We start from the raw sequence: 12,624 nt of genomic DNA on the forward strand, positions 1-12,624 counted from the left end.
CCGAGTTTAGCTTTACTACTATCGGCCCTGATTTCAATCTAAAAATGTCACGTATATCACTTCGATTTATTCCGAGAGACGGCATAGTACGATTTAATAACCCCGTTATTTCTTGCTTCAGAGTATAATCTCCAAGTTGTTGAGGGGTGTAATTATAGAAGATTAAATTCGTTCTTTTCTGCTCTGCTTCGATCTTGTTGGCTCGTTCATAAGAGACTGCTAGGTTAGATTTCACATTTTCCAGCTCTTTTTTAATTTCATCATTTGTCTTAGCATTGTTAGATAACTGCGTAATAATGTTACTTAACTGTACTTGTATGGCATCAATGCTATCCGAAAGTTCAGGAATCGTATTAACTTTCTGCGAAAGCACCGGTAATAAATCCAGTTTAAAATTAATTTCTTGCAAGAACTGGACACTTTGCATTTTCTCGGCCTCTCGTGTTTGGACTGCCATTTACACCCTTATAAACTTATCAAAGTGCAAAATGTAAAACCTTTATCACTCCTTGATTTGATCCAGTATCGTTAATTAGCAATAAGACTTTTTTTTCACCATTCGAAAAAATCACAATATTGGCTCAAAGCCACGCGGGAGAGAAACGTTATTTCAATCTTGGTTTAAACTAGTTAGTTACACAATTTGTCTAAATGTAAGCATGGATGTTATCCGAAAGAAATGAAATCTGGTTTTGTTGTTAACTCCTTGAACTCTGAATGAAAACTGATATTATATTTGTTTGGTGTTTGATATTACTTTCAATAATAATACTGAAAAAAAAGCATGAGTTGAGACTGCATTTTACAATCTATTTGTAAAAATTCAATTTTACATGTTTAAAAATCGTGTTTGCTTGCATTTATTAATGTATGTATTGCAACACTATTCTAAACTTTAAGCTTTTAATTTACAATTTCCTGATTTATTTAGTAATATTTCTTTTTCGTTCTTTTATATTCCTACACCGGCCTTGTATATTATTTTGCCAATAGTGAGCCACTCCCGCAGCTGTATATATCGCAACAGGCACGCACGAGTGAGTAGAGGGAGAGCTTCGAGCCAGACTTCACAGAAATTTTTACGTTTTTTTTACGATTTCAACCTAAGGCTTATAACAACCTTACATGAACATTTTTGTAGAAGTGTATGATCCGAATTCTTCAATCTTGCAATCAAAAATTGTGACAAGTCCATGTACAAGATAAGCTAAACTAAATTACAATCTTAACACTCAAAATAACAGGTAAATTTAGCCCCCCCCCCCAAAAAACCCCTAATTGCACATTTTAAAACAAAATTTGATTTGCTAATATTTAAAATTTGTATTTTCTCTGTTCTGTAAAATCCAAGTAGTTGACTATGGACTGTTAATCCTCAGGGATGGTATTATGGTAAGGTAAAATTACCTTACCTCAAGGTATAGTATTTACAAAGTAAGCAGAGAATATAAAAAACTATAAATCAAATGTATTCATAAGAAAAAAGAAAAAGAGCCATTCAACGCCATCTATTATTTCCTAGTCTAGCATTCGAAATTATAGATACCGTAATAGCAATGCCTAAGTAAAGAGCGACGTAGGCAAAATGTGTTTTTTTTTTTTGGTCTCAGACCAGGGTACTTCATATAGATAGAGTTGTCGTAAAAGCTTCAAAAGGCTCATTGGATTGGAAATTAAAGGGACTAGTTCCCTTTTTAATAGTCGAAAGTGATTGAAGGGCAACTAACTCCCTCCCACGACTCCCACGTCCACCATTTCCCAAAACATCCAATCAAAATTATGTCTTCGAGGATAACATACCCCCCAAAGCCCTCAGGTAAGGGTTGTAAGTTATGCCCTAGGGGCATATAAGATAATAGAAAAAGTGACCGTAGAAACTTCGGAAGGGGCTCATTGGGTTGGTAATCAGAAGTTCTGGTACCCTTTTAAGATTCAGAGTGATCGGAGGGAGGATACCTCTTCAACACCTCGTATTTTCCCGAAATGTATCCAATAGAAATTTTGAGATGGTTATTGTGGTCGTAGAAACTTGGAAAAAAGTCCATTCGATTGGAAATTGAAAGGGCTTGTGCCCTTTTTAACAGTCAAAAGTGAAGGGAGGGCGGCAAGCCCCCCTCCACACCCGTCAATTCCCCAAACTCATCTTATCAAAATTTTGAGATAGCTATTTTGTTCAGCGTCGTTAAAAGGTCTGGAAATTATTTCTTTGATGATAACAACCCACCCCCCATATCCCTAAGCACAAGGGTTTCAAGTTATGCCCCGAGGGCATGCAAGGTTTATACGGAAAGCTTGGTCATAAAAATTCCGGAGGGGGCGCATTTGATTGGAAATTAGATGTTTTAGTGCCCTTTTTAAGAGTCAAAGTGACTCAGGACAGCCCCCCTCCCACGTAGTATTTTCCAAACACACATCCGATGGAAGTTTAGAGATTCCTTCGTTCAAAATAGTCCAAAGATCATATAATAAGGCTTTTGGGGTTGACAAAATCCCACAGTCTGGGGGTAAGGGTTGTAAGTTTTACTCCAGGGGCATATAAGGTTCTTATGGAAGAGGTGGCCATGCGAACTTTATAAGTCTCATTTGATTAAGAACGTATAGTTTTAGTTCCCCTTCCAGATTAAAATATGACGGAGAGGAACTAGCACCCCTCCCTCCCTGACATCCTTTTTTCCCAAACACATGCAGTTGAAATTGTGAGATAGCCATTTTGTTACCAATAGCCCAAAAATCACATAACAATGTCTTTAGGGAGGAAACAATCCCCCAGATCCCATGGGCAAAGGTTGTAGATCATGCCCGAAGGCATTTAAGGTTTTTTTGAAACAGGTGGTCTATAGACTTCGAATCTGATGGAGCTCATTTGATTTGAAATCGGAAGTTTTAATGTCTTTTTTAAGAGTCAAAAATGAATGGAGGGCAATAAGCCCCCCCCCCGCCAAGCCTATCATTGTCCAAAATATATTCGATTGTCATTTTTTGGTAACTATTTTCTTCAGCCTTGTTGAAAGGTCCAGTACCAATGTCTTTGGGAATGTCAAACTCCCAACAGTCCTCAGAATAAGGGCTGTAAGTTAGGCAATTCGTTCATTTTTCAATGCATATTTCAACTTTACTTTCCAAGAAGACAAAGGGCATTCAGGTGAGCCTTTCAGATAATATTGAGGAGAGTGTTGAAATAATTCAAAACACGTTATGTGTATATGGCTTGTCAAAAGGGTGTAACACAGGAATAACAAAGTTTATTAATTTGGAGAATTCAGGGAATGAAAATTAAGTTGAAAATTCAAGAACTTGATGAGAGGGATGTTCAACTGAGCAAAAGGCAATGTGTTAATGCTACTGCTGCTGCTAGTACTACCTCTATTACTGTTAATACTATTACTTGTAATATATCAATACTACTACTGTGACTACTATTACAGCTATGCCTAAGGCTATGAAGGTGAAATTTTCAAGGAATTTTGAGGGGAAAGGTGAACTGAATCACAACATGCCGTCTATATGGGAGTTGTCAAAAGGGTGTAACAGCAATATCTTAGGAACAGTTTCGTGTGTGAAGTTGAAGATAATAGGGATTGTTGTGAGGGATGTCCTAGTGCTGCTGCCTCTGCTCATACTACTACTACTACTGTTACTATTATTACTACTTCTATTACTAATACAGCCACCAAAGCTTGGGCTACTATAAGTAATCATAGTGCTACTACTACTACTGCTTTTAAAACTAAGGATATTAAGGCGAAAAATTTGGGATTTATAGAAACTGTAGGGAGCAAATTCGGAACACACTATGCCTGCACAGGTTGTCAAGCAGACATATCAGAAAGTCTTTAGGAATGGTTGACGGTATTAAGCTGAAACTTTCAGCGTGTGTTGGAGGGGATGTCGAAGAAACCAAAGGTTCTATGTGCATACTGCTATTAATGCTGCTACGACTATTGTGACTACGCAAGATAAGGGCATTCAGGCCAAGCTTTTAAGGAATATTTAGGCAGACGTTGAAATAAATCAAAACAAACTATGAGCATGGACTTTCAATAAGGTGATAAAGCAATATCTGAAGAACATTTTATATTATTAAGTTTGACCGTTAAGGGCAAGTTCTGGGAGATTCTGGGAACTAGCCAGGGGGCACTATGCATATACTCTTAATACTACCACAACAGTTATTATAACTAATAACACCAATGGTATTAAGGTAAAACTTTTAGTTAATGTTTAGGAGGAGTTTCATTTAAACGAAAAAATTGTATGCATGCAGGTTTTTAAAGAAAATATAAGCAATATCTTAGGACAACTATAATTACTAGAAATACTAGGTAGAAATTACTAGGTTGCACCACTCTATAATTACTAGAAATGTAATTGAAATTTGTAAAGGAGCTAATTCGATTCACAATTAAAAGTTCTGGTGCCCTTTTTAAAAGGAAAAAGAGACTGGAGGGCAAGCAGCCTTTCAATCAAGCCCATTCATTTTCCTAAAGCAGTCAGGCAACATTTTCAGACAGCCATTCTGTTTGGCATAGTAGAACGGTAAAGCAACTATGTCTTTAGGGATATTGGGCATGTCAACCTCCCACAATTATGCAACTGGCCCATTATGATTTCGAACTAAATGTTGCTCTGAACTAGATCAAAAGACATTGTGTTTGCAGTTGCCAATAAGACATCTCATCAATATATCGATAATGACTGGGATATTAATTTGAAAGTTTTGGGGCTACTACTCCAACTACTTATACTCTTACAATTTTAATAAATAAAAAGTGTTTAAGTATATCCCGGATGTCACAGAGCATAGATAGAATCTTTTGGGAATTATATTTAAGTTTTATTCTTCAGATCAACTACTGGAGTTATAAAATTAAAAATACTGTTTGTGACAGGATTAAAAATTGTAGGAAAAGTCTCTTCAACATACAAATAGTAACTCAAACTATCGATTCCTATAGAAAAAAAAAACATGAAAAGATATAAAAAAAAATTTTCCATGAAAAAAAATATATCAATAAAACACGTACAGAAATTTATTTAAAAAACTTTTTCCACAAAACCAGTTTTTCGAAGAAAAGTAAAGGGCTCTATTTAGCCAAAAATGAGCAGAAATAAAGTAAAAAAATCTCCCAAGCGTAAAACTAACACAAACCACCTTCCCAAGACCAGAATATAATTTGCGCTTTACTTAAACAAAATAAATTTTGAATTTTTCGCTTTTTTTTACTTTCATAAGTGAAAAAATATCAAAAGTTTAAGTGATATATCAATTAAACTAACAATCCACGGTTATTTGTTAGTTTTTTTTTTTTTTTTCAGTAAAGGGCAAATCATGTTATGGTCTTGAGAAGGCAAGGTGGTTATAAGCCCTTCTCAGGTTAATTTCTGCTCGTTTTGAGTTTGACTCGGCTATTTATTGTAATTTCTGTTCGTTTTTATTTTCATTTATTTATTTATAAATAAATTTGTAGTTTAACGCTTGGAAGATTATTTGACTTTATTTCTGCTCATTTTTGGCTAAATGGAGCCCTTTACTTTTTTTTGAAAAACTTGTTTCGTGTTTTTTTTAAACTTTAATGTCATTAAAAGAAGACTAGTTTAACTATTCTTTGAACAAGTATTTCGATTTAGAGGCTTACACCTCTAAAACATGATGGAAGTTTTTTGGAGAGTCTCCCGAATTCTCAATAATGAGGTAGTTTTGAATTTAAACATTTATGTCTATTGTCTTATAATAAAAATCTCTGTCAATATCTATTGACACACCAAAACAAGCCCACATCTCTTTGTTCTTGTTCTTAAGTCTTTGATTTTTTTATTGATTTTTTTTTTATAAAAAAGACAACTTGCATTTTTAAAGTCAAGAGAGAACTTTTTTCACTAGAAAAAAAAAAATAGTTCAATCCGGAAAACCCTTCTTTAAACATAAAGTGCTCAAACTGAGCATTTCTTTTATTTTGGTTAAAAAAAGCCCATTGGCAGCATAATTTTACCTGAAACAGTTGGTGGTAACGAACTGTATGCAAGGAGCGACCAAGCTCAACAGTACCCAAAACTCTAAAAAAAGAATTTTTATATCAATAAATATATCAAAGGAATCGACTTATTATCCTGATTCCAAATATATAAGATTCATCAAGCCTAGTGTTACCCTTAAAAGGTTACAAACCTCAGAAATTTGCCTGATTTTCAAAAAAGGAGGGGAAAACCCCCCTTAAAGTCACAGAATCTTAGTGAAAATCACACTATCAGATTCAGCGCATCAGAGAAACCACCTGAAGAGGTTTCAAGCTCCTATCTGCAGAAATGTGGAATTTTATATCTTTTGTCAGAAGAAAGGTCACAGATGCATGTGACCTTTCTAAGAAAATTGCCAAAATACTCGCTTTCCTTATGGTAACACAATTTAGTTTTCGTTAATGTATTAAATACCGGAGTTAAGACTAGAAATAGAAACGGAAACATCATTCTAGAAGTCAGAAAGGCCAGATTAATTTCAAATACCTAACCGCTAGGCGAATTTAAACTCTAAACTGAGCAAAAGGAAAAATTTATTTTTTGAATGTTGACGCTAAAATCATTACCTCCAGAGCCTTGGCTAAACTTTCTGGTGAAATGGATCCGCCTTTCATCTTTCTGGTTGCTACAATTCTTTTGTTTTCAGTCACTCCAAAAACAAATGCCACTTTTGAACATGCTTCTTCCTCTGCAGTGGGATCAACAATACAATTATCACCAATCTAAAATTAAAATTTCTTACTTAAAAAATTGCGATGGCCGGGAGTCGAACCCGGGTCAACTGCTTGGAAGGCAGCTATGCTAACCGCTATACCACCATCGCTTGTAAAGAATTATGAAATATTTAATAATAGGCTTTGAAAGTCGTAACTCTTACTTTGCAATAGTATAACATCATTACGATAGATTTTTGGCTCTGGCTAGAAGCGCAGTTTTACAAAAATGTAGTGTATAGGTCTAGAATTATGTTCTTTACGAATATTATAATCGCTTCTACCGCAAATTTTTGAGTTCTTAAAAATGACGAATTTTCAATTAAAGTATGAGTTATCTGTCTTTTTCGACAAAATAATACTACGTTTTCTCAGCGCAGTTTTCTTGGTTGTTTACACCAAAATAATACTACATTTTCTCAATGTCAAAATTATATATATTAAGGTTAGTTTATGTTAGGTCAAAAAGTGCTTAAATTGGAATTTGCAGTAGAAGCGATTATTATATTCGTAAAGAACATAAAAAAGGCATCGAGTGATATGTTCACTTTACTGGTAAATCAATTATATGAACTGCAAGAAATTTACAAGCACTTTACCTCCAACTAGTGGCGTAATCTCGCTTAATTTTAGGGGGGAGGGAGGCATGGTCAGAGCCAATTTTCCCAAATCAAGTGAAAACTAAAAACTGAGCCATATATTACCATAAGGCCTTAGCGTACGGAGGGGGTGGGCATCTGCCCCCCCCCCCCCCGACTGGAACATCCAATTTACTCTAAATATGGCTGAAAATACAGATGGTTGAAAAAACAGTTGAAAAAAGGTTTCATAGGTCTCATAGAACTTGCTGGTAATGTAAGGTTTTGTGAACTGACAATATAACTTCAGCTCTCCCTGCTCTTCATCATAGAATTGGCTCCCCCTCCCCTAGAGACCAAGCTACGTACGCCCATAATAAAGGCAAAGATATAGGCTATTAAAGAAAACTGACCTGTTTCTCTGGATACTTGAACAATACAGACTTATCTTAGTTTTGACAAGATTTTTTTCAGAAAATAAATTTCAGCTGGGGGGGGGGCAAACTGATGTCTGAGGGGCAAAATATGGTCTAGAAGAGGCAGTTGAGTCCCCCCCCCCTGCCCCACAGCAAACTACGCCCCTGTCCCCAAAAAACTCTAATTGCAAATATATAGCCAAAATTTGACATTTCCCGTGTATTCTCCCAATGCGTCTCTCTTGTTTCGACCTTTCAATCCGTGTATTCGTAAATTGGATCCACTATGACGAAACAATAACCAGAATAATAGGAGTGACAGATGGCGGAATGTATGAATATATATAACTTAGGTATATATTTTCACAATGGGGGGAGGGCTAAAGTATAACGGGATATTGCTTTTTTATGCATTTTTTTTTAATATAATACTCGCTATCTTGACAATGGAACTCCCCTTGCTCTCCTCCCATATATAGCCCTGATAATATTTTTAGTTATTTTGAATCTCATAATAAGTCATCTTCTTTGTTAAAACGAGCTTACTGCAATCTTGACTCGATGAAACCCAGTTTCTCCTGAGGGATTTATCCCGATAGTAGATAAAAATATTTTTAATGGAGGGAAACATGATAATCTGATCAATAGAAACGCGCCACATATTATCAAGTTAGAAGAACTCTGCAGTTTTTAGTTTTTTCTTTTAGTTTTGTACCTATTCTAGGGCTATATTTGCTGGAACCAAGGGGGGGGGGGACAATTCCATCAGGGGACCCTAAAATCCTATTCAACCGGCCCCCAGCGAAAAATTCCAGCAGAGTCCCCTCGCAGCCAATTCCAACGGAGGCCTTAGCATCCAAATCCATAGGGGCCCCCTAGCAACCAATTTCACCGACAAGAAGTTTTTCAAGACGGTTCAAGATTTCTTTAGTTCTTACGTAATAGAGAATGTTTATCCATGTCAAAGGTATTCTAACGTGGCTTTTTTTCAGGCTCCGTAGGAGATCCCAGCTTATAGCTGTGGAGGACACACACGCGGGGTGTTGCGTAATGACGATGTACAAGTTGGATGTTACAAAATACTTTAAGAAATTTCATTTTCTTTCAATGCGTTTTTCCTTTTTCCTCATTAAAGGTTTTTGTCCACATTGGGACTAGAAAGGGATTTCCCCTTAGCAGAATCGAGCGCTAAATACCTAGACCAAGAAAATCTTTCTAATATTTTGATTCGGCTTATACATTCTACATGATAAGCAATAGGAAGCTAGGAGATTCCCCTGTTGGCGCAAACTAGAATGATTAAATGAATTGCATGTTCCCATATGGCTGCAATAACATTTCATATTAAGAAATGCTTTTAGAGCGTTATGAGATAATATTGCGGGTGGCTCTTTGTGCATTATTTTTAGTCTTGTAATCTATTGGGACTTGAAGGTGCTATCAGAACTGAAATAAAAGCGATAGTATCGCTATGCCTAGAGAAAGACACACCTTCATAACTGACCAGAAGTCTTTCGTTTCCTCTTCATTCCACATAACTTTACACTTATATGCTTATAACTCACACTTTACACTTATATTACACTTATAATGAGAACTTTAAACTGACTCATGGCGATTGAGCTCAGCAAGGCAATACGTACCACCCCCAAAGACACCCTCTGGGGGTATATTATCACATCTAAGGGTTTTTCAAGCTTCTCTCAAAAATAGATTTATAAACTTAAAAAATGATCATTATTTTTACTTGAGCAGGAGAAACTTGCCATTTAATTGCTAGACTGAAATGTTCCGTGACAAATTCCAGCCTGTGACACTGAATGGAAGACACACGGCACCCTCTAGCAGGCATTATTGCACATATGGAATTTTTCGGGCATTTTCCAGCAAAAATATTCGTTTACACTAGAACTGATCGTTTAAACTTAAGGAAAATATCCCAATTAGCCTTTCTTCTGATGACTCTTATTTAAACAAGGGAAACCTGCCATTTAATTGTTAGTTTGCGATGCTCCACAACAATTCCCAGCAGGGTGTAGTGTGTCATCTTTCTGGGAAAAATAGTCGTTTATACAAGAATCGATCGTTTAAACTTAATGAAAAATTCCTAATAACGGTTCTCCTGATGACTCCTACCAATTGAGGCCAGCGTGGCACAATGTACCTTGGTGACTAAAGTCTTCTTAAGATTAATTTCAGACTTATTCTAGCACCATGAACTCGTAAAGTCTCTAAAAGTTCATTTATTTTGCTCACACTTTCATCTAGAATGCTTAAATCATCAGCATAATCTAAGTCTAGGAAAGTTTTACTTCGCAATTTTATTCCGTGTTCTCCCATTGCCTTTCTGTGCTCCTTAAGACAAAGTCCATCAAAATGATCCATGGGGATAGAATACAATCCTGCAAATGGGGACAGAATACAACCTTGCTCAACTCCTGATTTAATACGTAAACAGCTAGTATCCTCATTTTCTACCTTAATCGCAGCAATGTTATTCTCCCACATAGCACTAATCACTTTAATGTATTTGTCTGGTAAACCATACCAAGATAAGACCTTCGTTAAATCTCTTCTATCAGCTGAGTCGAACGCTTGCTCAGAATCTATAAAACTGAGGACTAAAGGTGTTTGATGACTCTGTCACTCCTCAATTATTAACCCAAGAGTGAGTCCTTCCACCGAGCCAAAATAATAATCAGCCAAATATATATATATAAATAATTTGTTTGTATACTGACGTCATGTTTGTCGACTGTCGAAATTACAGACCGGGACACAAATGACGACCGGGACACGGAATATAAATGACGACCGGGACACTCAAAGAGAATTTACAGACTGGGACACCGGGACACAAATAACGACCGGGACACAAGGAATATAAATGACGACCGGGACACAAGGAAACAACTCCAACGGGGAGGCCGGGGGCACAGGGGGGATATATAAATGACGACCGGGACACAAAGAATGTTGGATTAGCAATCACCATCAACAAAGCTCAAGGGCAATCATTAGAATAATGAGGTATAGATCTGAATACGGATTGTTTTTCCCATGGACAATTATATGTTGCATGTGTAAGAGTCGGTAAACCTGACTATCTATTTATATGCACAGACAAGGGGATAGCAAAGAATGTTGTATATTCGCAAGATATAAGTATATAAGGCTTTGTATATGACGTCCTTATAAGATGACACTACAGACCGGGACACAAATGACGACCGGAACACAGGGAATATAAATGGACGCAGGATATATAAATAACGACCTGGACGCTCAAAGAGAAATTAGAGACCAGGACACCAGGACACAAATGACGACCGGGACACCGGAACACAGGGAATATAAATGGACACAGGGAATATAAATGACGACCGGGACACTCAAAGAGAAATTACAGACTGGGACACCGGGACACAGGGAATATAAATGACGACCGGGACACAGGGACACAACTACAACGGGGACGCTGGGGGGCACAGGGGGGATATACAAATGACGACGGGGACACAGGGAATGTTCGATTAGCAATCACCATCAACTAAGCTCAAAGGCAATCATTAGAATAATGAGGTATAGATCTGAATACGGATTGTTTTTCCCGTGGACAATTATATGTTGCATGTTCAAGAGTTGGTAAACCTGACAATCTATTTATATGCACAGACACTGGGACAGCGAAGAATGTTGTATATTTGCAAGTTTTACGTAGTTAAAAACATATATATATATCTATCTATATTCACAGGTGGGACACAGGGACACAACTACAATGGCAAGTAACTAATATGACGCGTAACGACTTACGCCCGCGGGAGGTTGGGGGGCGCGAAGCGCCCCCACCAACTAGTATTATATAGAATTTTATAGTATTAGTATTATTTTATATAGTATTTTATATATACTAGTATTATATATAATTTTTCATAGAATGATATAAACTTGTTTAAAAAACACGATAATTTCCCCTGTTTCAACGGATTTCAGCCTATTTTCAACGATTTTTCAATTGAAAAATATTCATAGCGAACTTAAAATATATAATGAGATGGATAGATAGAACTGAATCTCAGGTACCGAATGATACTAAAATTGTCGTGTTACGTTGGAGTGTTAAATCCAGAGAATTGTCGAAAAACAACGCAACCGAAACTTGTACTGAGAGCATACGCTTTAACCTAACATTTTAGTCAATATGAAACAAATGTGGTTCTTTGAATTGTAGTTTTGTTTTTTATTTTCTATGCATATATGACAATTGACAAGCTTCTACTGACCAATGTAGTTCTGTAATTATAAGCTAATTTAGCTTAAAACGGACCAAATAAACTAGTATTTAATAAATGAAACGTAAATTGAAATAAAGATGAATGTTCAAGTCAAGCCTAAAATGAACACAAGTTACTATGAATTAATGGGGGCTCTGAAGCCCCCAAAATGATAGAGCGTCTTGAGAAGTTTTGCATTTGATTGAAAATTATCTGTTTCGAACAAGATGTTTTTTTATTTGCCATAGCCAAAGAGTACAGGTAACTTGTAAGACTGTGAACCGGCGCTAGTGTCATAAAAAACTATCATTCTCATCAAGCGTTTGATGACACTTGGATTTTTTTTTCAAGCTTTGTAATCGTTTTTTTGTCAGGAATTGAGATGAGATACTCATTACTACCCAACTTTATCAACTGTACTAATTAAATTAATTAATATTATTTTTACACTGAAAAGAATGCCAAGTGTCGCCAAACGCAAGACGACGTTGATAGTTTTTTTTTTTGTGGACAAATGCACCAGTTCCTACTCTTAAAAGTTACCCATGCTCTTTAATCATAGCATCACTCTGAAACATTTTCATTCATTATAAGCTTGACTTATTATGCAAATTTATTTTTGATC

At 36.2% G+C, this 12,624-nt stretch overlaps 1 protein-coding gene and 1 non-coding gene across 2 annotated transcripts in view; both read right to left on the reverse strand.

Moving 5' to 3' along the window:
- LOC136033707 (exosome complex exonuclease RRP42-like) overlaps positions 1-12,624 on the reverse strand; it is a 57,549-nt gene that overhangs the window by 4,431 nt on the left and 40,494 nt on the right. Inside the window, exon 5 of the mRNA XM_065714577.1 lies at positions 6,582-6,737. Coding sequence (XP_065570649.1) covers positions 6,582-6,737 — 156 coding nt within the window. The remainder of the gene's footprint in view (positions 1-6,581; positions 6,738-12,624) is intronic.
- Positions 6,767-6,838, reverse strand: Trnag-ucc (transfer RNA glycine (anticodon UCC)). The gene has a single exon. It is a non-coding gene; the product is annotated as a tRNA-Gly (tRNA).

Source organism: Artemia franciscana, chromosome 12 (assembly GCF_032884065.1).
Source record: "Artemia franciscana chromosome 12, ASM3288406v1, whole genome shotgun sequence".
Classification (NCBI taxonomy): Eukaryota; Metazoa; Arthropoda; class Branchiopoda; order Anostraca; family Artemiidae; genus Artemia; species Artemia franciscana.